The 22,482-nt window shown below is 40.2% G+C and overlaps 1 protein-coding gene across 7 annotated transcripts in view; it reads left to right on the forward strand.

Moving 5' to 3' along the window:
* The first annotated feature begins 496 nt into the window (after window positions 1-496).
* Window positions 497-22,482, forward strand: part of EXOC6 (exocyst complex component 6) — an 89,230-nt gene continuing 67,244 nt past the window's right edge. For 4 of the 7 annotated variants that reach the window (XM_066323819.1, XM_066323821.1, XM_066323820.1 and 1 more), the window contains exons 1-2: window positions 497-735; window positions 21,519-21,690. In XM_066323819.1, the coding sequence (XP_066179916.1) occupies window positions 614-735; window positions 21,519-21,690 (294 nt within the window). In that variant the 5' untranslated portion in view covers window positions 497-613. Of the gene's footprint in view, window positions 736-2,784; window positions 2,874-21,518; window positions 21,691-22,482 lie in introns of those variants that run through there. The other 3 variants (XM_066323822.1, XM_066323823.1, XM_066323824.1) reach the window with 1 other exon arrangement.

The following is a 22,482-nucleotide window of genomic DNA, read 5'->3' on the forward strand; positions in this document are numbered from 1 at the left end:
ACCCCACACTTGTCACAGAGCATTTTTTGCAGTTTGTTATTATAATAGCAACTACTAATGCTGAAAAGGAAAATGATGAGAACATAAATGTTTCTCTGTTTTTCTAATCTGCTTTAGGTGATCCATAAACCTTTTTCATAAATCCAGCTAAATCCTTGTGTGCAAACTTTTTATATAGCAAAATGAAAACAGAATTAAAAAAAAATCTCATAAAACTTAACAGAGGAATTAAGCATTGATATGTAGTGTCTGAAATTCCTTTCAAGTTATGTTTTCAAAATGACTATATTTCAGGTTTAATATTTATTTCAAGGATGTAAAAATATTATTTTGGCAGGAAATTTGTTGTTAGGACAAATATATATTGGACACACACAAAAAAAAGACTATGCAGTCTTTTTTTTTACAGGGCAGTGCATACAAGGCAACTGTTACCAGCAGACAGGAAAAGAGCAGCTGTGCACCATTCTTGGACACAAAGTCCTCAGGAGTCACGAGGTTAGCACAGGATCTTTTTTTTAATGCCTGGTTTTGCTGACTACAGTCACTTAGTCAACTATAATAATCAGAACAAAAGTCCTCTCCAAAAGTTAGATTAATTTTATGCTACTCTATGGCAAGGAAAAGCAAGTCAAATCTCTCAGAATTGTATCTAGAAGAAAATAAAGATCAGATATATGAAAATGCCCTTGCTGAGATCCAGTCCTTTGAGCTGCCTCTTGGAACCACCCTAAGGTATGCTTATTTTTAACAATATTATACTCTTCATGATGGATGTGTTCCATTCTATAGCTGTTCTTTCAGTCAGCGCAATATATTAGAAACTTTGTTTAATTGCAGTGTGATTGGCCCTAAGTGAAAAAATACAAACCAAGGTCACCTACTCCGCTCTTTCTTTTCACCAGGACAAAGTGATCTGTTTCTGATGGCTAGCTGCAGATTTCTGAAAAAATAAAGTGCTCTTAAAAATGAAAACAGGGAAATTTTCTCTTTTGTGTAGCAGTGTTTTTAGTTCAAATTTCACAGCTACATTTAAAAAAAATTAACTGCTTCTTATTCTTAAATTTTTAATAAATGCAACTTTTGCTTTAATCACAAAGACACAACTACTTAAGGCCTTACTGTTGATATTTCTAAACATCTGAAGATCTTTATTTTCATTGGTAGCTTATGGACTGTTTAATGGTAAAAGTGCAACTGAAAAAATTCCTCCGCACATTTGTCCTTAAAAAAAAGTAAAATATATGAGATTGCAATATAATTTGTCTAGGTATATTGTCAGTATTTGTAGAAGAGTTTTAAAAATAGTCTGCCTGGCACTGTAGGCATCAGGTTGCAATAACGATCAGGCTAAAAAAAGAAAATTAAATTTACCCTGAAAAATGTGTCAATCTATAATTTTAGTTTTGGTTATGGGGAAAAAAAGGAATATGGGAAGATTGTTACTGCATTTGAGTGATTTATTGGAGGAAATACGAGTGGTAGGATTTTTCTTTTTTCTTTCTTTGTAAGCACTTGTCTACATTAGAATAGTCGTTGTTGATTTAGCAGTGTCACCAATAATGATTCATCTGAATCAACATTGAATATGATAAAGGCACAAGCATAGACAAGATGTGCCCTCTCTTTGGTGCCATTTATTAACTCACGTACAGGTGTAGTTGCACCAGGGCAGGAGAGATGATGAGCTTGAAAACAGTAACTGGAAGGATGCCAAATGCAATCGTAGACCTTGATGCATTCACATTTGTCAAATGCTGTCAGTTCCTTACTGGAAAAAGTAGCTACACATCAGCCTGAAGTTTTACATATCTGGCCTATTTCTTTACATGAGCTTCCCACTTGCGTGCAGTTAACTTTGCCCAGAAAGCAGGTGCATCCTGTCTCCTGAGCATGCAAAACCCAAGGATCAGTTAATCCCTGGCCACAGGCCACAAAGTGTAAAATTTAAATAGAAAATAGCTTATACCTCCTTCATTGACACACTGAGCTTTGCTGTACAAAGCACTAGGAAACATTATGTCAGTTTCTAGTGAAACATAGTAAGCCACTGCACACAGAGGTGCACTTCTTTGTTTTTGCTCGGTTTTGTTCTATTCTGACGCTGACCCCTAAGTTTCTATCACGTAAAGAATGGAAGGAATGAAGTCAGTGGCACACCTGAAGGCAGAAAGCCCCGCAAGCCTCCGCCTCAGGGGTCGGTGCCTCCCCGCCGGGACGGGCACGGCCCGCGTGTGCGGGGGCGGTCGAGTCCAAACAAACCTAATAATGTTAATACTAACAACAATAATTCTTGTTAATAATAATAATACAAGACCACACATGAAGCAAACCAGAACTAACTCCGTGGAAAAGGCCATGTTGAACCCTATAAGCCTTCAGGGCGTCTCTGCAGCGCGGCACAGCGGGGCGGGCAGCGGGTCCGTCCGGGACAGGGGCCGCATTTTGCGCGTCCCTCGTTTGTCACACTGCGCCGGGCACACGCGGCTGCCGTGGTCTCTGCCGGACACCAGCGCCCGGAGATGCCATGGGGCCGTGGGGATTTGCCGGGCTCCCCGGACATTCCTGGCCTAGCCCTGCCCCTGACAAGAGCAGCGGAGCACCGCTGAGCTGGTGCGAAGCCGAGGGGCGCGGCTCGGCGCATCCCGGGCTCCCTGCCCCATCGCCATCCCCATTCCCGCCGCCCCGCGCCCCGGGAAACCCTCCCCGCCGGCCCCCGCCTGCCTCCGCGGCCGCTCCGCCCTCGGCGCCTCCCGCAGCGGCGCGGCCGCCGGGTCCCTCCCATCCAAGATGGCGGAGAGTCTCCCGGAGCATGATCGGATCCTGCAGGAGATCGAGAGCACCGACACGGCCTGCGTGGGACCCACCCTGAGGTGCGGGGCGCGGGGGCCGCGGCGCCGCTAGCGAGCGACTGTCCCCCGCCCTTGCCCGCCCGCCGGCCCGGCGAGGCGCGCTGCGGCCCGGCCGCGCTGTCTGACAGCTGCTCCCCCGGGACGGCGCGGGGCCGCCCGCAGCGCCGCCGGCGGGAGGGGACGCGCGGCCCCCGCTGCCGCTGCCTGGGCTCGACCGCCGGCCCCCGTCCCGGGCGCTGCGGGGCGGAGGGAAGGGGCCGGTGCGGCGCGGGCAGGGAGCGGGGCTGTCACGCCGTGCCGGGGCGCTGACAGGGAAAAGGGGCCGAGCGGAGTCGGTGGCCGTGGCCCAGCTCCGGGCTGGCCGCTCCCTGCCATTGTCTACCGGGGAAGCAGCGGGGCACGGCCCCGCCGGAGCCGGGGTGCGGCCTCGGTACGGGCGGCCCTGGGCCCGGCGCTTGGGCCGCCCGCCGTAAGCCGGGGCCAGCCTTTGCTGCCCGCAGCTGGACACGAGTCAGCTCCCTGGCTGTGCCGGTACCCCCGCTCTGTGCTGAGAACGCCGCCGAAACCCTGTCATGGGTGGGTGTTGCAGTGCTCCACTCACTATGCGACCTCTAATGATGCGGTCTGAAACCTACTACCTTGGCCAGTTTCCTTGGAAATGTGACAGTGTTTAGAGCTTTTCTGGTGACTTCAGTGGTTTGGTTTTCTGTCTTTTTCTTCTAATTCCACATACTGCCAAATCCCTTAGCCTGCATGTTGAAAAAAAGGTTTTGCATAACCTTTCCTGTTAGAGGCAAAGGTGCAAGTGCCTTTCACTTAGAGCTGGGAAGATAAGGGCAAGGCCTGTGGAGAGTGAACTGGGTTATAGACGAGACACAGGGGAAAGGGGATCTCCATTATGGAGCTTGTCAGGTGCTTCCCCGATTAAAGATGTCTGAAAGAAGTAAAAAAGCATAGGCACTAGCCAGATGGGGGAGAGAGAGCTGTGAATTTGAATGTTATCTCTTTGAGAAGATACAGTAAGCCTGTGTGCAGAAAACTGGAAAAGGCAGTTTGTGTGGCAGCATGCTGCAGAGCAATGAGCATGGTGCTGCTGGCTTTTCCTGCAGTAGGAATGGTGCCTGCTGGAGAGCGTGGACATGGCTGGGAAAGGGTGAACATGGGCTACATGGGTGAGGAACACAGTCCTGAGAACTGGTGGAAGAAAAGTTTCTGTTGCATGCCAAATGGGTCATTTTGCACATCACAGCAGCTGATTTTGAGGTTGGCTACGTGTGTCTGCTGTGGATCCTCCAAAGCTGCGTGGGAGGTGGCAGTCTGGGCGTTTGTGTTAGGCTGGGGCTGATCAGTGCTCTGAGATCCCCCATGGGGAGTGTGGTGGGGTCATCTAGACATCACATGGGGACTGCTTGCTGGCTCAGTCTGGTCTTGGAGGTCAGCTTGGAGCAAACCGCACTCTGATCTCCCCTCGTGTTCCTTAAACACAGCTGCTGTTGGGAATACAGTGTTGAGATGCTGAAGCTGAACATCACAAGGAGCCTCACCTGTGAGAGTCTGTGGGCTTAGGCTAAGAGAAAGTAGCTGGGATGCTTTCAGACTTGAGCTGTCCCTGGAGGCAGTTTCACTATGTTTCCCTTAACAAGCCCGGGCAGGTTGAAGCTGATGCCTGCAAAAACCCACAGAAAATATTAATATAATTGTAGTTTCGCCACCATCTTCAGAATACAGCTTATGTCAGAGTAGCCTGTAGAAAGGACAGAGTATTAGGCTACACAGCAGAAGGCATCCACAGGTGTGGATGGGGACTACTTTTTTTCTTTTTAATGTTCCTGTTTTATTACTGACTTTCCAGTAAGGGGATTTTGAATTGATGACTTTCAGGATTTTTAGGGAAGAAGTGCATTTTGGTCCGATTTAACCTCTAGTGTTCAATTACAAATAAAAAGCAATGAGGTGAAAGGGCAGTTACACCTGGCTGAGTGTTTTGAGAGAAGCCCAGCAAACACCACAGAAATATGCTTCTACTCCCTAAGAACCATAGTGTTTAGGATCAAAACTTGAGCTGTCTGCTCAGCTCTGTCTGTTACAATTTGTGAATTGCTGTGTGAAACTGAAAAGTCTGAAATCCCACATCAAATTACAAGATCTATTTCAATGAAAGAAGCATGAATGTAAAATGGAGCATTATTTTCTGCATGAGATCTAGGTTTTACTCGCTAAACAATATAAATCAAAGAAATGAGTTGAGTAATTCTGTGTCTAGTTGCATAAGGCTACAAAATGAAGTGATCCATTGATTTCCAGTCACAGAAGCTATTGAAGCTAGTTGTCTAATGTAATGATTGAGATTACAGATATTTCATTATGTAAAATGGAGTAATTTTGTAATTTCTGGTTTGTAATGATGGGAGAATATTTATAGCATTGCCACATGAAATAAAGTACCAACATATCTACTTAAATAGCAGAACAAAAGAAGGATCTTGAGGTGAGTGATTTGGATAAGTAGCATGAGGTAATATTAAATGATGAAGATTGTAGGAGATGCAAGATCCGACTTATCCTTAATTGTTAATATCAAACTATGAATGTCTTCCTCGTGCATCCATGCTTCACAAAGGAAGTGTACTTTTTTTCTTGTGGGCCGTATGTAGATTCCATGGAAACACATTTTTGTTCCTGTTTTTCTTCAGTGCCAATGGGTACAGCTGTCCCTGCCAGGGTGCTGTTTTCTACCCTGGTACAAGAGTGTCAGCACTTGTTCTTACAATATAAAAAATAATAGCATTTATTGATATATAATGGTTCTGTGTATAATTTACAAGTAAGGAATGACATACAGATTGATCCTGCAGGTGATTTTCTGCTGCTGAGATCTACCCATAAAGAGGAATGTGACGTGCAGTCCTTTATAGGAGGAATCAACATACAGCTAGTGCAGTTGAGGTTATTTAGTGTTTATGAGAGTTAACTCCTAAAGACTGCTCTGCATCTCAAGAAATTAAGAGATTGTATTGGCTTAAATTAATTTTCTTCTTTTATTTTAATTGGATTAATGTATTGATTTAAATTTGCTGCTATTTTACTTGCATCTCTAAATTCAGTAACACCTGCTGAATCATTATAAATGAGACTTAAGCCAACATGCCTTTCATTAAATGGCAGACTGTGTATGTAGAAAGCCGGGATTAATTTTTTTTTCATCAGACTCTGTGAAGCTTTTATCAGCATCTTTTTGGCTTTAATGGCTAACAAAATTAGATTAATGACAACACTTGTTAAAGGCTCATCACTGTCACCTTTTTATATAACATGTTAATATTGTATAATTCATGTTGCATACATACTTTTGAGCTTCTATCAGGTAGCGCTATCACATTTCTAATCTTTAGAAAGGAAATGGAAGAAGACAAAAAGAAAGAAAGGTAATTCCCATAGTCTTCTCAACAACAACAACAGAAAAGTCAGGAAGTTAATAAAAAAACTTAAGGCCCTCACTGAACTCCATGTCTTAACATTTCTTGCATAGTCAGTTGGACATGCTGTGGTAGCTAGTAAGACAAATTCTCTTCAGAAGAAAGTAGTTGACCTTATTTGTTGGTTAGTTTATGGTTGGTTGAAAAAGGTCAAAGTGGAATTTGACAGAGTAGAAGTTGTTCTGCTGGTGCCCTGTGTACTGTAGATAGGAATGTCTTTGAGTCTGTAGTAATGTGTAGTATCTCCAAGTGTTTTTTAAAAATAAATGAATTAACTCTTAAACTCTAGCTTGGCAATATATTTCATAAGTATATGGTAGACTATCTCTAAACACTTCGTCTTGTGAGCTTTGCGTCACTAAGTCTTCAGTATCCTGTGATTCCCATACAGAGCCTGTCAGGGGACTACCTCCAGGCCCACAGTCTGTTGACTGTACGAAAATACAAAACTAAAATTAAATATAAAAGCTGTGGGAGATTTGACAATGGAAATTTTGTTGCTAAGGTGAAGTTGATAAGGAGGTGCTATGTCTATTGATGTATCTTTAAGTGGAATGTACTCCATTGCTTTAACCCACAACCACAGCTTGGAAAATGCTCCTCAAAAGTCAGTGTAAAAATGCTTTTAATCAAATTCTCTCTTCCTGAAATCTGTCATCAAGCTGTTGCCTGGTAGATACTAGAGCATCCTCTGGGTTGCTCTAAGTTGTGCTGGCTGTGAAACTTCTTTGGAGAGTTCTTAGGGAGCCTTGTGTGAAGACATTTCAGTGTCCTGTTGTCTCTGGCTGCAGCAATCACACTCACAAGCGCCGTTCAGTTGGTGCATTTCTGTCTGATGCTGCAGTATGCTGCAGTCACCTTCCACTGATCTAGGACTGCATTGCACTGGTAGAAGCAGCACTGAGCTGAGACTGCAAAGCAACATCATTTCTGTATACTGCTGCATTTTTCTCATTTGGGTTAAGCAGAGTTTGGAGGTTGGATGTCATAAATGAGTTTGGCTGAAGTGTTAGAACCAGCTGATAGCTGTTCATTCTGAACTTCTGTCCTTGTGTTGCAGAAATGCCAAAGGTAAAAGCTACACTTTGGTAAGACATCATTAGAAAAATAAGCAATGCTATTTTGTCCTTTACTGATCAAGGTCTCTAAGAAAATTCAGAGTTAGAGATACGGAGTGAGAGTCTAATTCTGCTGCTTTTACTGTGTTGTACACTTTGCAATTGCAGGGGCTTTGCCCAGACTGGGGTCTGTAATTCATAATTTGCCTGTAATTTTTGGAGATATTCCTTTATTCATTGTGGAGGCCTGTCCAAAATAAAATTATCAAAGTGCCTAAATGTTATGTAACTTCAGTTTTACTGAAAGTGTACATTACAGTTACCAGCAGGCATGATTTAGGTTTGTGATTCTGTGTCTTCAGGACAACAGTTAGTAAGTGGTTACATACATACACGGGCAGTATGAATGAAATCTCAAAATGTCGGAAGATTTTGCAATCTTAACACAATTGCAGGCAGAGAAATACTTTTTCTGCCTATGGTCTGTTGGGATTTATGATGTGGTTATCCAGTAACAAAATGTGGTTGCCTTCATTTCTCTCTTGAGGTCTTACTTGTCTGGTAGGATTGTCTAAAGTAATTTTTCTATGTTTTCATTATTTTGGTTTTGGACTGTGAGCCAGCAGTTAGCATTCTTGTCTATAGCATAGTCTTATTTTAAATATAGAGCAGATGTAAGAGTACCCTCAGATCATCAGCCAGTGCTTCAGATTAGAGTTTTAATGGTTTGATCATATATTTTGATTTCAAATAGTATGATAATCTTTTACAGATTGTAAGCTATTGGTTTGAAAATCAGTAGACCCCATCTTTATTAATGGTCTGTCTTCAAGCCCTTCTCAATTTTCAAGTCAATATGTTTCCCTTTCAAACAGAAGTTACGAAGTAGCCCCAAAGAACAGGAAACTCCTTATGTGATAGCTCTGGTCTATTTTGGTTCAAAACTGTACTTTCATGTATATGTACTTTCATGTATATTGTTGCAGTTTAACTGCAGCCAGCAGCCAAGCCCACCTAGCTGCTCATTCACTCCCCCACCTACACCATAGGGGAGAGAAACAGAAGGGTAGAAGCTGGAAAACTTGTGGATTGGGATAAAAACAGTTAAATAGGTGGAGCAAAGGCTGCGCACAGAAGCAGAGCAAGGAATGAATTCACTGCATCCCATGGGCAGACTGGTGTTCAGCCATGTCCAGGACAGCAGCACTCCATTGCAAGTAGTGGTTAATTTGGAAGACAGAATCACAGAATGAACTAGGCTGGAAAAGACCTTTGAGATCATTGAGTCCAACCTATGACCTAACGCTTCCTCATCAACTAAACCATGGCACTGAGTGCTTTTTTTTAAACAACATTCAGGGATGATGACTCCACCACCTCCCTGGACAGATGATTCCAGTGCTCAATCGCTCATTCAGTGAAGAATTTTTTTGTGATCTCTAACCTTAGCTTCCCATGGGGCAGCTTAAGACTGTGTCCTCTTGTTCTGTCAGTTGTTGCCTGGGAGAAGAGACCGACACCCACCTGGCTACAGTCCCCTTTTAGGAAGTTGTATAGAGTGATAGGGTCACCTCCGAGTCTCCTTTGCTCCAGGCTAAACAACCCCAGCTCCCTCAGCCGTTCCCCATAGGGTTTGTGTTCCAAGCCCCTCACCAGCCTCGTGTTCTCCTCTGGATGTGCTCAAGCATCTCAACATCCTTCCTAAACTGAAGGCCCGGAGCTGGACACAGCACTCAAGGTGTGGCCTCACCAGTGCCCAGTACAGGGAAAGAACGATCTCCCTGCTCGTGCTGGCCACACTATCCCTGATCCAGGCCAGGATGCCATTGGCCTTAGCCACCAGGGCACACTGCTGGCTCATGTTCATTCGGCTGTTGACCAGTACCCTCAGGTCCCTTTCTTTTCTAACCCTGGGCACTGGCCAGCCACACCATCCTCAGCCTGTAGTGCTGCAGGGGGTTGTTGTAGTGAAATGTCATCGCTCCAAATGTCTCCTTCCTTCCTCCTTGTTCCCCCACTTTCTGTACTGAGCATGATGCCCTCTGGTCAGGAATGTCCCTTTGGTCCCTTGGGGTGCCCTGTCCTGGCTGTGTCTCCCCCCAGCCTCCTCATCAGCGTGGCAGCCTTGGCTCTGTGTGAGCCCTGCTCAGCAATGACAACAACATCTCTGTGTTATCAGCCCTGTGCTCAGCACAAATCCAAAACACAGCCCCATACCAGCCGCTGTGAAGAAAACTAACTCCACCCAGCACATATATTTATATGTCAATTTATTATCATAGCTAACTTCTGTTTTGTAACTGGGTTGTTATGGAGTCAGGAGAATGGCCTGCTCGCTGTGAACCAGTGTATCCCAAAAAAATAGAGGATTGCTTGTAGTGTCAGTTGCAGATCTTCTTACTTGGTGCAGGATTTGATGGTATTCCAAGTATTTAAGTTGAAACACAACAGTCAAATAAAGCAACTGTCTATGTGATGTATATTGCTATGAAGGAGCAATTTTTTTTTTATTGCTAGTCCATCATATAGAGTGAAAAGGGCATACAAAGAGTGTGCTGTAGACTGAATAATCTGGCATTCAGCAGCAGAACTGCAGTTCTGATTTTTCTGTAGCCTGGTCAGATTTGCCATTGGTAGCAAAAGTATTTTAGAAGGAATCACTTGTATTGCTGCAAGTTTCAACATATTACTTCTCAAGTGTTTATAAAGCCTGAAGCTGTTTGCAGGTAGTCATATTTGCACTGCATTTTTTTTTTGTTGTTGTTGTGAAAATATCTTTAGGTTCAATGCTGATTAAGTTTGTCATGAAATATGTGCCTACAAATCAGGTTATCTTGATCTTTTAACTGTTCACGCTTCAGCTTCTGACTCAACTCTTGCAGTGATTTCCAAATGGGCAACTGCCAACTGAAGCTTTAACCTAGCTAGTAACCTGTGTGAATTGTTCTGAAATAGCTCTTTCCAATTTCACAAGCATTACTAAGGAGCTTGAAATTGTCCCAGTGCTTAGGAAGCAAGTTTCCAAAATACACTAAAGCTTTTAAAATAGGGGAATCATCTGATACATCATCATCAGAATAGTGTACTTAATAGATGTTTCATGAAGTTTGTGTCATTGCCTCATTTAAATTCAGCCTTCTCTTCATGTGAACAGTTTATGCTTGTGCACTCTTACGTCAGTTAAATTCAGAAAAGCCAGTTCTTATTCCTGTCATCTCTTCATTGACTTGTTCCTCAAGCTGATTTTATTCAGTGTCTGGTGACCCAGATTTTGGACATGCCATGTGCATAGGTAATGCATAATTTTACATCCTTCACAAATGCCAGTCACACGAGTGCTTATTTCCTTGTGGATTTTTTTGGAAAGCCAACAGCATTGCCTGTGCTCTGCAGATTGCTTTGTGTGTGCCTGAACTATTGCTCTGAGACATTGCAATTTCCTCAATACAGATACCTCCTGAGGAGCCTTAGCATAATTCAGTTAAATATGTCTGGCTTTGACTTAAGTGCTGGTGTATTTGCAAGTTTTGTCATGTTGCATTTTATGTATTATACTACTAAAATGAGCTCATTACAACTGAAGAGGATTAATATGTCTTAAATAATGCTTTTAAGGTAATGCCAGAAAAGGATTTGCAAATAGGAATCTATTTTTATGGGTTGTAGTAAACTGTTAAGTACTAACTCATTCAAAAATACAGACCTAGCTTTGCATCAACATCCAGCAATCACATGAGATTTTATCTTGCTGAAAGGCTTGCTGTGGCTAGTTGTAAAATCTAGCTGTGGCTAGTCTGTCTGGTTATTTTCTGGTGATGGTTGAAATACCAAAACCTAATCCCTGTCACCACAGAGCTCGGTATAACAGTAACAGTTCAATTTGAGGTTCAGCTTGATGAAGTATTTTCAACAAAGCAGCTCTTCCTTGTCTTGTACATGTCTACTGTGGAACTATCTGTACTGCTGACAAACTGGGTGCTGTGCAGGAAGGAGTTAATGATCTCTCCTGGAGCCTGGCTGAAGCCTTTCCCCTGCCTCAACCTTTGCCAGTAATAGCAAACTAGTAGGGAACTTAATCACTGATGGGGGTATTAAGAAGGAAGGAAACAGCTTTTAGGGTGCATCAGCCTTGATGGAAAGATGTGGGATTGGACAGAGAAGACCTAAAAGATGCTGGGTCTATTTTTTTTTTAATATAGCATAGATTTTTTTTTTTAATATAGCATGAGAAAAGTGTTCAGGTCTAATACTGCGAGTGGGATTTTCACTATGTTTCAGGGAAAGTAATTTGCTTGCAAAATTGCAGTGAGTGTAACTTGCAATTCTCCTGTGAATCAGAGTAATACAAAATTAATAAAGCGTATACTGTCATATATGTACCTGGGGGATACTTTTGAGACATTTCAGCTTCAAAAGGAAATGTTTAAACTATCAGGTTTTGGGACTTTCACAGTTTGCACACCTCCTTAGGCATAGAGTGACTTTGAAGGAATTTTTTTACCCCATTTTGTTCTTGGAAGCAATGTTTTCTTAAAAGCTTTGATTTCAGTTAATTTCACCATAAAAGTAACATAGTAGATACTGTTTTGTACTGTGTATTTGTTCTGGTATGTTTCGTAAACTTAGGAAGCTTCAAAGAAACGATTTTTCTTTGCTCCTTTGTCAAGCAGGTAGAGAACTGGAGTTAGTCCGTTGCATCAACACTCCTAATGCCTTCCTAACTGAGAGAAACATTGAGTTTCAGTTCAGCTTCTGAATTGAAAACAGACTTTTTTTAGAAGTCATGTTTTATTTTCTTCAGTGATCCTGGGAGATATGCAAAGAATATACAGCACAGGCTGTTGTTTTACATGAATTAAATACTTGATGATTTTTTATGTATAGATTATATGAGCTCACAGAGTTAACAAATATTAATAATATAAAATTGTTGTAAAATACATGCTCTGGTTATATGCTTGCGGAGGAGTGTGATGCAGCAAAGAATTGTCTGGTTTGATCTGTGTTGAATAGAATACATTCTTACTCTAATTGGTCTTGAAACTTTTTAATTACTGGGTATTTTACTTTATCTGGAACTTCTTAAATTTCTGAAATAATCAGAAAATTACATCATTTACATTTATTTGCCTCAGTGTAGTGTTGATATTGAAAACCTTTTGAAATAAGTAACTTACACATTCCTGAAGTTAAATATTCTGTTGTATTTCATGTGTTTTGTAAAGAGACATACGAGATTGTTGAAACATGAAATTTATTTTCTTCAAAACAATTGGTGTGTATTTGTCTTGAAGATTATGTTTCAAGTGCTCTAGATAAAGTTGACATATCAGCTCGATGTTGTAATAGATGCCTGATTATTTCTGGCGCATGTGTAACAGAAACCTCATCAATTTTTTTAAAAAACTTTTCAAAGTTCCCAGTTTGGTTTACAGATGAATCCGTTGCTGCTAAAATATAAAAAATTATGTAACAAACAGTCTCTGGAGATATTAAGGGAAGATAAAAAAATTGGTATATAGACTTTGGTTTCTTTCTTTATATTCTATGACACAACATAGGTTCCAACTACACGCACTTGTATCCATCTAGGTACATGAAACAGATGGCCAAACTTGGCACTTCGTTCCGTGGCCATAGCCAGTACCAAAGCAAGCGAAGCTGCCGTTTCCTTTGCTGCCTTTTTATCTACTATTACAACACAAAATTAGGAAAAAAAGTGGTAGCGTAGCACTTGTTTTTCAGTTTCTTGCTTCATACATCAGTAACACACAAAGGCTTAGCAGGAAGAGGCATCTCCTTGGTCAGCAGTGTAAAAACAGGAAGGAGGAAGTCTATTGCAAATCTGGGTGTACTGATTATCAGTTCATGTTTCGCTGCAGAGGATGTCCATTAACAACCATCAGCGTGGTCCATAGCTTATCCAGCATGAACAATGACTGCTCTAGTGCTGCTACTACAGAATAAGGACCCTGCTTATAGGAAGTAATGTTAACTAACAAACTGTACTCAGCCCTTTCCTGCTCATAGAAACAGGATACTATTAGTGAGAACAATTCACAGAAATTGCACATCCAGGAAAACCAGGCAAGCAAAGCAAAACAGCTAAACCAAGATTAATAAAATCTTTTCTCCGAATAGACCATTTCTCTGTGTTCTGTGTTGTTCTGGCATGTAATGTGAACTTTTAAATAGCGTGGTCAGATGTAATTATGAGTAAGAATGGCAGAACTGGAACACAGGTAGCATCTGGCATTGAAAGGCTACTTAGGTTTTAAGAAATGTGCTTATTACCATAACTGCAATTGAATTACAGGAAACACCTGGACATTATTTTATAAAGCCTTTTAGGGTGTATGCAGCCACCTATATGAAATTACTCCATGGAAAAATCCCTACAAAGTTTGCAGCTTGTGTAAACAGACAATATCTTTGTATATTGTAGGACAGAGGAAGTTTCTGCAGTGTTTCCTGTGAAATTGCAGCTCAAATGGAGTGTGTGATACAGTATCATGGTTAGGGATGCCATGGTTATAGTCACAGTGTGACAGGGCTGTTTTAAGGGCAGAATCTTAATTTGCATTGTCAATGTTTTGTGCATGCACTAATCCCGCTAAATTCATCATGCAAATTTGAACTGTAAATACTACTTTGTTTTTATATTTTATTTAGTATAGCTCTGTGTTGCTGTTTCATTTTGGGGACTTTTTTTCAATGAAAGGAGAAATAGGGAGAGCATCTAGGGGGTCACTTCTTGCAATGTGTGTATGGGAACTGGTTGAGAGCATCTTTAGCATCAGGACAAAATTGGCATTGGTAGCAAGATATGAATTATAAAACCATTATTATCCATTAGCCCAGTTCCTTCATTTGAGAGTTGGTTTATTTGTGTGTGTTTTGTTTAAAGTATTACTTTGAAAAATTGAATTAAAAGTGCATGTTTAGGGGGATTTTTTTTGTGCCTTCATTTAATTGATCAAAGTAATCAGTAATTCCATCCCCGCCCCCTCATGGTGCTTAATTTGAAGCTCTACAAATGAATCTTTCTCTCTTGCTTCTGTTGAAGGTCAGCCTTACATTCCATGTCAAACTCATACAGCTGTTGTACAGATAAGTGTAATTCCTGTCACTGTCACAGCATTCATGGAGCTCTAACTGATGGGCACTTTCTGAGTGGTTATCAGTATCCTGAGAGGAATGTGTACATACAGTTTTTAATTGCTTCATATGTCTTGTGTAATCAGGAAATGAAAGACTTTGTGGCAATATGGGCAGGGATGGGGAAACCTGCAATTCATCCTAGAAATGGGACAGAACAGGGTGGGTTGGGGGAGGTGTGGAAATGGTGGAAGGTGGCAAGTCATTAATAAGGAGTTTCTTTGTCCTTTAAAAAGATTGTTGTTTTCTTCTCTTTTTTTCCTGACATGATTTTTGGCTATTTTAAAATACACAGTCTGTTTTTAAAGTCTCTGCTGCTGTTTAGAGCCTGTTGTTATAAATGATTACTGGAAGGAGAATTGTTCTCTCAAAAAGTTTACAGTAAAACTCCATAAGCTCAGATTTGTCTTTCCTGAATATGGACTGAAATTTAACATTGAATCACTGCGCATTTAAAAGAACACACAAACAATCCCCAAACCCAAGTAAATAAGAATATTTTTAAACTCCAATGGGATTTCTTAAATATTACTTTTTTCTTTATCTGTTCTAGTCATGATTTTTAAGTGAGAGTAACACCAACCAGGAATTTGTATTATCTTCTGAATTACTATTTTCTTGTGAAAGTATGGAGATTTTATTTTTAATTAAATTAACTCTTGAAGTTATTTTTTTTGGCCTGAGGCCTGATTTCCTGAGCAGTTCTTCTTCTCTCATTTGAAAAGTTGCAGCTATTGCTATAGATATGAGACAAAATTACTTTAGTTCCCATTCTGAGTATTCTTGAAATCTGTTTTTTCATGCTAAAAAAAATTACAGTAGAAGTTGTACTTACGACTTACGGTTATTGTAGTTTTCTAGTCTAGAGGCCGTAGATGTGGAGATAGACTGGAGTTGAGAAGGGGAAAAAGCAAATGTGGAGTATTTGCTGAATTTCCAAAAAATTACTTTGGCCTCTTGCCCCTTTACACTTGATAGTCTATATGCACTTCCATTGTCTGCCCTTCCAGTAGTCTAGTCAATGTGTTAAATTAATTTCTGGGCTTATATGATTTTTTTTTTTCTTCTTACTTTTTATTTCCTTCCTTGTTGGTGAAATTCTCATCCTCATTTACTCCCACCTACACTCAGGCATTTAAGGACATCTATCCTGATTGCATGTACAGAAGTTATTTTTTATGAAATTATAGCAGAAATATATTTTTGAAGTGAGACTGTAACCATTTGGGAAGACATTTATGATGCTCACTTAGAGTGATAATGTATATATATGGTGTTGTCATTATGGGATAGATCAGATGATTTCAGGATAATTTATTTTAAATTTTAATTTTTTTTTTAAGGGTTGTGTGGAATTCTTGGCATATGAAGTTTTACAGTTTCTGGCTGAATTTTAGCTCTCAGAAGATAAGCTTTTTTGCTTACTTACCAGTTGGTATTTTTGTGCATAGGGTGGTGCCCTCTGGTGCTTCAGTGTATTTTTGCATGTAAACACAAAAGTCATCAGTAAGACCTATTAAATACACATTTTTCATATTGTGTTTCAGTTTTGAAAGTAATAGTTTTAGGGATTTTTTATGGTATAAACTTACTAATTTCATTTGGAAAATGGTTGCATATCTGAAAAATCCTCCTTAATTATTTCTTGAGACCTGAATTCAAATCTGTTTATGCTTGTCATTCTCCCTTCAGCCTACCTGCTAAGAAAGATCAAGCTAAAAATACCTCTATTGTAATAAAATGTATCCAATGAACTCAGAATATTTTTTCTCCTTTAGGTTAGTCTCTGACTGCTCCTAGTTTATATTTTTTTCTTTTTCAAGTACTTCGTACACTGTCTTCTTTTTATCTAGGCTGGCATTAATATGACTCATCCAATTGTTGGAATGAGTAAAAAACAGAAAGTGTCTCGGTTTATATACACAGTTCTGGGAATATAGACAGATGATGTGCTACACATTACCAGGAAAGTTGTTCAGCTCTGCTTATGCTGTTTATGGGTTCCCTGCTTGCCCTGTCAATTAGGAAAGAAATCAGTACCTGTCCTGTCACTGATTTGCTGTACTGATGGCTAAGTAGTCACTCAACTTAAAGTTCTCTCATTCCAGATTGAAAATTAAGCTGATAATGTTGTGTTGGTTTGGATTTTTTGGGTGCCAAATGCAACTATAAACTTGTGTCTCCAACATTGGTGATTTTCTCCTTTTTTTATCCAGTCTGAGAACTCATACTAAGAAAAGAAACTTTCTTGTCAAAGTTTCATGGTGTGAATCAACCACTAGTAGTCTATTGGTTCCTACAGTTGTGCAGATCAGAGGTTGAAAGCAGTTTTACTAAAAACTGATCATGTCTTTCAGTTTGACACAGTTCACATTTGTGCTGTATTTTAGACCCTCAGCATCTGCTTCAGGGGCCCATAAAGCCCATGAAGATCCTCAGGGCTCTTAATTCAGAGGTGTAAAAATGTGAACAAAACCTGAAAGAACTATGTATTGCGCACGTAAAAATTCCTTTGGTATCCTAGGCACATTTGCCACTTTTTATGACACTTCCTACTGCTGCATGTGAAGCAATTTACAGTGGGAGAGAGATTTTTAGGGTAGACATAATTGCATGTAATTGTCATCTCCTGAAGAAGTGGAGCTAGAAGGGTTACTACTACCTCACTTGCTTTCTGACAGAACTCTGTGTGTGTTGTAAATTCAGTTAATTTTGTCTTGTAATTTTAAAGAATTATCTCTAGGATGCTTTTAGTATTTCATGTCTCTCCAAGATCTGCAGTATTGGTGATTTGTCTGCCTGGTAATTTAGCTCTCAAAAGTGGAGAATTGTTATCAGCATGTCTTGCAGTGTCATTATCTATTGAAATGTACACTTTCAGATAACAAGAGGCAGCAATTACTTTAGATAGGTAGGTGTAGGTAATCTTTGAAATAAGCGTATGTGTGGAAAGTGAGCTTCAGTGTCAGAAATAAACGATGATGTGTGATGTTCCCTTAAGGGGTAAATCAGGTGTGTATTGTGTCAGTTGTGTTTGCAGATTTGAGAAACAGCCTAATTTCTGTCCATGGCCAAAGATGGCCTGGCTCTCCAGTGTACACTTACATTTTCAAAAAGGCTGGTGTTTTAGGCCAGATGTTGTCCTGAAGCCCCTGAAACTGCATGTGTAAAGTGTCCTCAGAGGACAGTGTCCCGAGGGAGTCAATAACCCCTGTCAATAACTGTTTATTCATCTTCTTCTCACCTAGATGAGAAAGTCGTAATGCAAAGTGTGAATTTCTTTTAAATACTCCGAGTATTTATTTCTGTAGAGGCAGGCAGTTCTGTCTCAGAGGTTTTTTCACTCGTGTGCTGACAGGCGTTGGTTTGTTGCGCCCACAAGATGGAGCTGTTTACGTGTGTAATCAACCTGGAATTTATACTGCTGGTGCATCTTGGGGAGGTCTGTCAAAATACTGGTTTACAGCACAGGTCACAATTTTATTAGTATTCTTGGACAAAAGGGTACAATGTAAAACACAAAATAGTCGCTATTATTTTAAGTAGGTAGGGTGATCTTGTGATTAAGGTATTGGGAAGTACACAGTATTGCTTTCTTATTTTGAATATTTATTCCCTTATTTTGAACATTTATTCCCTGTATTATTTTCAATTAAATATTGTGATAATTCCCCTGAGATTAAAAACCAGTAATTTATTGTAATTAAATTTAAGCTTAAATGCCTTAATATTGAGGAAAACATAATTAATACAGATTTTTATAACAGTGAGAACTGTATTGCCTGTGCTACATTGTATGTACTTCCAGAACTTCTGGATGTGTTTTCTGGATTTTTTTGATAGCATTTTAAAGGGAAATCTTCTGATTGCAAAGGATTTGCTTTGGTCAGTATTTTAAGAGCCTGTCTGAAAGTGTTGGTACAGAGGTGAAATGTATAAAAACTTATCAAGGCAGCTATTTGATACCTCAAGTCATCAGGCAATAACTAGGTCCAGAAGCACAGTGCATTGCCACCATCAAAGAAATAAGCTACAAACGTGTTTGGTGGTACAAACTCAAGGATGGAGTTCCTCTTATACAATCTTTTTGCAGTCTCATTCTCATTTTAAAAAGTTACATTTTCTTTACTGAGTTTTACTGCTGTTTTCATTTATACTTACATGACAGAATTTACAGTTTGGGCACATGGCGATAGATAGAAGTCCCCTACCTTTGTGATAATGATGCTCCTTTCTCTCTTCTCTTTGAGAACACTGGAAGAAAACCTAAACTTGGAGGCTTCTTCCACTCTTAAACAAAAAGGCTAAAGAAAGCAGTAATAATGGGACTTTTTTCTGTGTGGGTTTTTTTGGGGGGTTTTTTTTTAGTTTTTTTGGTATTGGTTGGTTGAGTTTTTTTGTTTGTTTGTTTGGGGTTTTTTGGTGTGTGTGGTTGTTTGTTTAGGGTATTTTTGTTGGTTGGATTTGTTGCATTTTTTGTTTGGTTGGGGGGTTTCTTCTGTTTTGTTTTGTTTGTTTAGCATGCAGTGCAATATAGGTGATGAATCTAGCCCAAGTTGAGGAGGCTCATGCTTGCCAGATATCTGTGAAGGCACTTCACTGCATCTGGTCCTCCTAATCTTTTTTTCTTGTCCAAAAACTCCGACAGCAGTTGGATACCTCTCTGTGTCCACCCTATAGCTTCCAGCATCTCTGACCCTTTTCTTAATGGAGCAGCACTCATGTAACTGTAATGTGTATATTGGAGTGCTGCCACATCAGTCGCTGAACCTTTTTCTCGTCCCTTCCCCGTTTCTTTGCAGGTGACAGTGCTATGGTCCACATGCTTGCCCATGTATCTTCTCATGCAGAACGTCAGGCTGCCTAATGAGGCCTCACTGAACGCCCACTGTGTCTTGCACTTTTCTTCCTTCCCAGGCCAGGGTGCTGCTTCTCCCTTCAGCCAGCACTGGGTTCTGCATATGGGTAATTCCCCCTGATGATGCAGATCATTTCTGACCATCCAAAACAGCCTTTAAAGCTCAGTCATCCTGGGCAGCCTTGGGTGAGCCCCTTCAGGCAGTCTGACAGGAGCCTCAGAGGAGAGACCTATGGGCACACATTTGCTCCTTCCAGCCGTCGTTTCAGATTGTGGTGGTAGAAATGGTGGGAGGTGAACCACTTTATCAGTCAACAATCTTATTTTTCCCCTGGTGCACTTCGGAGAAAAGAACCTGCTTTTAGTATTATTGCCTTGTTTTCCTATCATAAGCAAAAGGGGTTATTCTTGGAAATTGTTATTCAGTAGATTTTTTCCCTGAAAAAGTATCTATAACAAGCAGAATATAAGGAATTTGCTTTCTTCCTTCAACCTGTAGGACAGCATATTGCCTTTCTTCTATCACTTATGTTCAGTTAGTTCTCTGAATATATTGTGTGAGGTTAAAAGAAACTCAAAAAGTATAAAGAATCTTGTTGCAAAAGTCTTTTCTGCATCCTTTTCTTCATTGGAAGGTCATGTTCCTGTCAGACACTCAGGTTTGTTGTGCTGATGGTGAGCTCAGATCTCAGCAAAGCCCAGATGTCTGGTTAGAAAAGAGGATCTTGAAGATTCTCTTGAATCTTGAACATATGGGAAGTCACACTTCTCCAAGAAGATGGGAAGGGAAAGACTTTCTTGATACTCAAGAGTTTGAGAGGCTTTGACTCATGTTTGCCTGGGTCTTGAACTTAAGACTGTACTTCTACAAGTAACACTGAAACACTTGGAATTCCAGCCTTTTATTTTCCTCATGTTAGCATTTTTTAATTTTTATATTTTTCTAAATCAGCTTCTCCTTATAAACATCTGGAGAAAACTTCATAATTGTGAAAGGAAATTAGAGGTTAAAAAGGCAATTTAAAGATTTTTGATCACTTTTTTTTTAACACTTGCAGTTTGCAGTACAAACGTGTTTGCATATGTATGATTAAATCATCTTTGTATTGCTGCTCTCATTCTATGTGAAAAGCTACTTCAAAACTACCAGTATTTGCTGTTGTTGCTGTATCAAATTATTAATAAATTTTTGGAACTGTCTATGCCTTGCCTTTGTTGGGAGACTGCATACCTTTGGTTTTGGTACACTTCTATGTAAAACCTCTTCTCTTGCTTACCCTGCCAAAGTCTAAAGCTTTAAATTGCCCTGTACCTCCTTTGTTCCTTCTCGTGCTTGGGCATTTCTCCATGCAGATTTCTGTTTCTGATGCTGCGTAACAAACTATACCAGTAATTTCTCCCAAGTCGTGTTTGCTGTTGGAGTTTTCTAAGTGACCTAATCTAGAATTAGTGAAATAAGCCAGAAGACCTGATTCTAGCCCTTCCTGACAGCTAGGTGCCACGGAAGAGGCAGCCTTAGGTGTGTGCATGTCGTGGTTTTGGCCTGGGAGCTGTTGGGCATGGGCGGGCAGGGACGGAGCCTTGGGGATTGCCTTTGCCAGGGGTCCGGCCGCTGCCGCACAATGCTCCGGTCATTCCGGCTGGAGTCATCCGACCCTGATGTAGTTGGATAACTCTGCTGTTAGGAATACCAGGAAAGCAAATTTGTATGTTTGCACTTCTTTATATTTAGCAAAGAGTGGAATTTGATGGAAAAGCGATCCGTGCTATTTGAGGTGGTTGGAGAAACTGATTCTTTTGTACCCAAATTTGAGCATTAGGGCATAAATAACAGACCAGTGAGGCTCAGGTCAACCATGATGTAAGTGGTTAAGCACCTGGATTAATGCCATAAGGGCTGGGTTTTGTGCCATCAGTTCTCAGTTTTGTGCCATCTTTTTTTTTTAATGCTGATTTTGATGGAGTGGATTTACCAAAGGATGCCACTAACATCAAGTTTGCTTGCTTTTATTTTCTTGTTAAGAGAGAGGTAGCTTTCAGTAAAAATCGTTGTGTCCATACTATTCTCAACTGGGGAAAAAAAGTAAACTTTTATTTTCCTATTTGTGTTTAATAGGTCTGTATATGATGACCAACCAAATGCACATCAGAAGTTTATGGAAAAACTTGATGCCTGCATACGTAACCATGACAGGGAGATAGAAAAGATGTGCAATTTTCACCATCAGGGCTTTGTGGATGCTATTACGGAACTCCTTAAAGTTAGGGCTGATGCAGAAAAACTAAAGGTAAGGAAGAAGCTTTTTAGAGTTTCATATATCATTGTCTTTGAATCTCAAAGAAGGAACTGGACTCTTCTACTGAAGATTAATTTAGTGTTTATCACATGCACTCTGACGTTTGCAACAATTTTTTAGAAGTGAATTAAACAAAATCTGTGCTTAGAGCCATGTTGCCTGATACAGTCATTTATATTTACAAAGCTGAATATTTTATTAGATCTCATTCTGATTTTTTTAATGTATGTTTTCAGAAAATGCTACTAAATTATTTTGCCTTTTTAAAAGGCTTTCTCAGAAGGTGAAGGACAACAAATGATAAACACAGTATTTTTTAAATAGATCTTTTCCTAATCATGTGTGTATATGTCAGACCTTAGATGAATTGAAAGTCCTTATTAGAAAACTAAAATACCACAATTATACGTGGAAAAAAAGCACTATTCTTTACTTTGTAATGAGCAGGGGAGTAGGTGATGTTAGTAGTTTTCATGAGATATGAGAACCAAGATTTCCTCGCAGATCAGAATGGAGAATAGTGAATTATGAGATCCGTCCCTTTTAGCTCTCCTTACACTTTTGAGAGCAAAATATGCACACCAGACAGAATGAGCATAGTTCATCAGAGGTTATGATTAGAAGACCATTATATAAAGGATATTCAGATAACAAGAGACCAAATACAGCATCAATGAGGTCATTGAGCATCTTTGTTCAGAAATTAATGAGATTTTTAATAAACTAGAATGTGCTTCCTTATTATGATGACCTAATGAGTCACTTACTATGTGGGAAAATCTG

Source organism: Sylvia atricapilla, chromosome 8 (genome assembly GCF_009819655.1).
Source record: "Sylvia atricapilla isolate bSylAtr1 chromosome 8, bSylAtr1.pri, whole genome shotgun sequence".
Taxonomy (NCBI): domain Eukaryota; kingdom Metazoa; phylum Chordata; class Aves; order Passeriformes; family Sylviidae; genus Sylvia; species Sylvia atricapilla.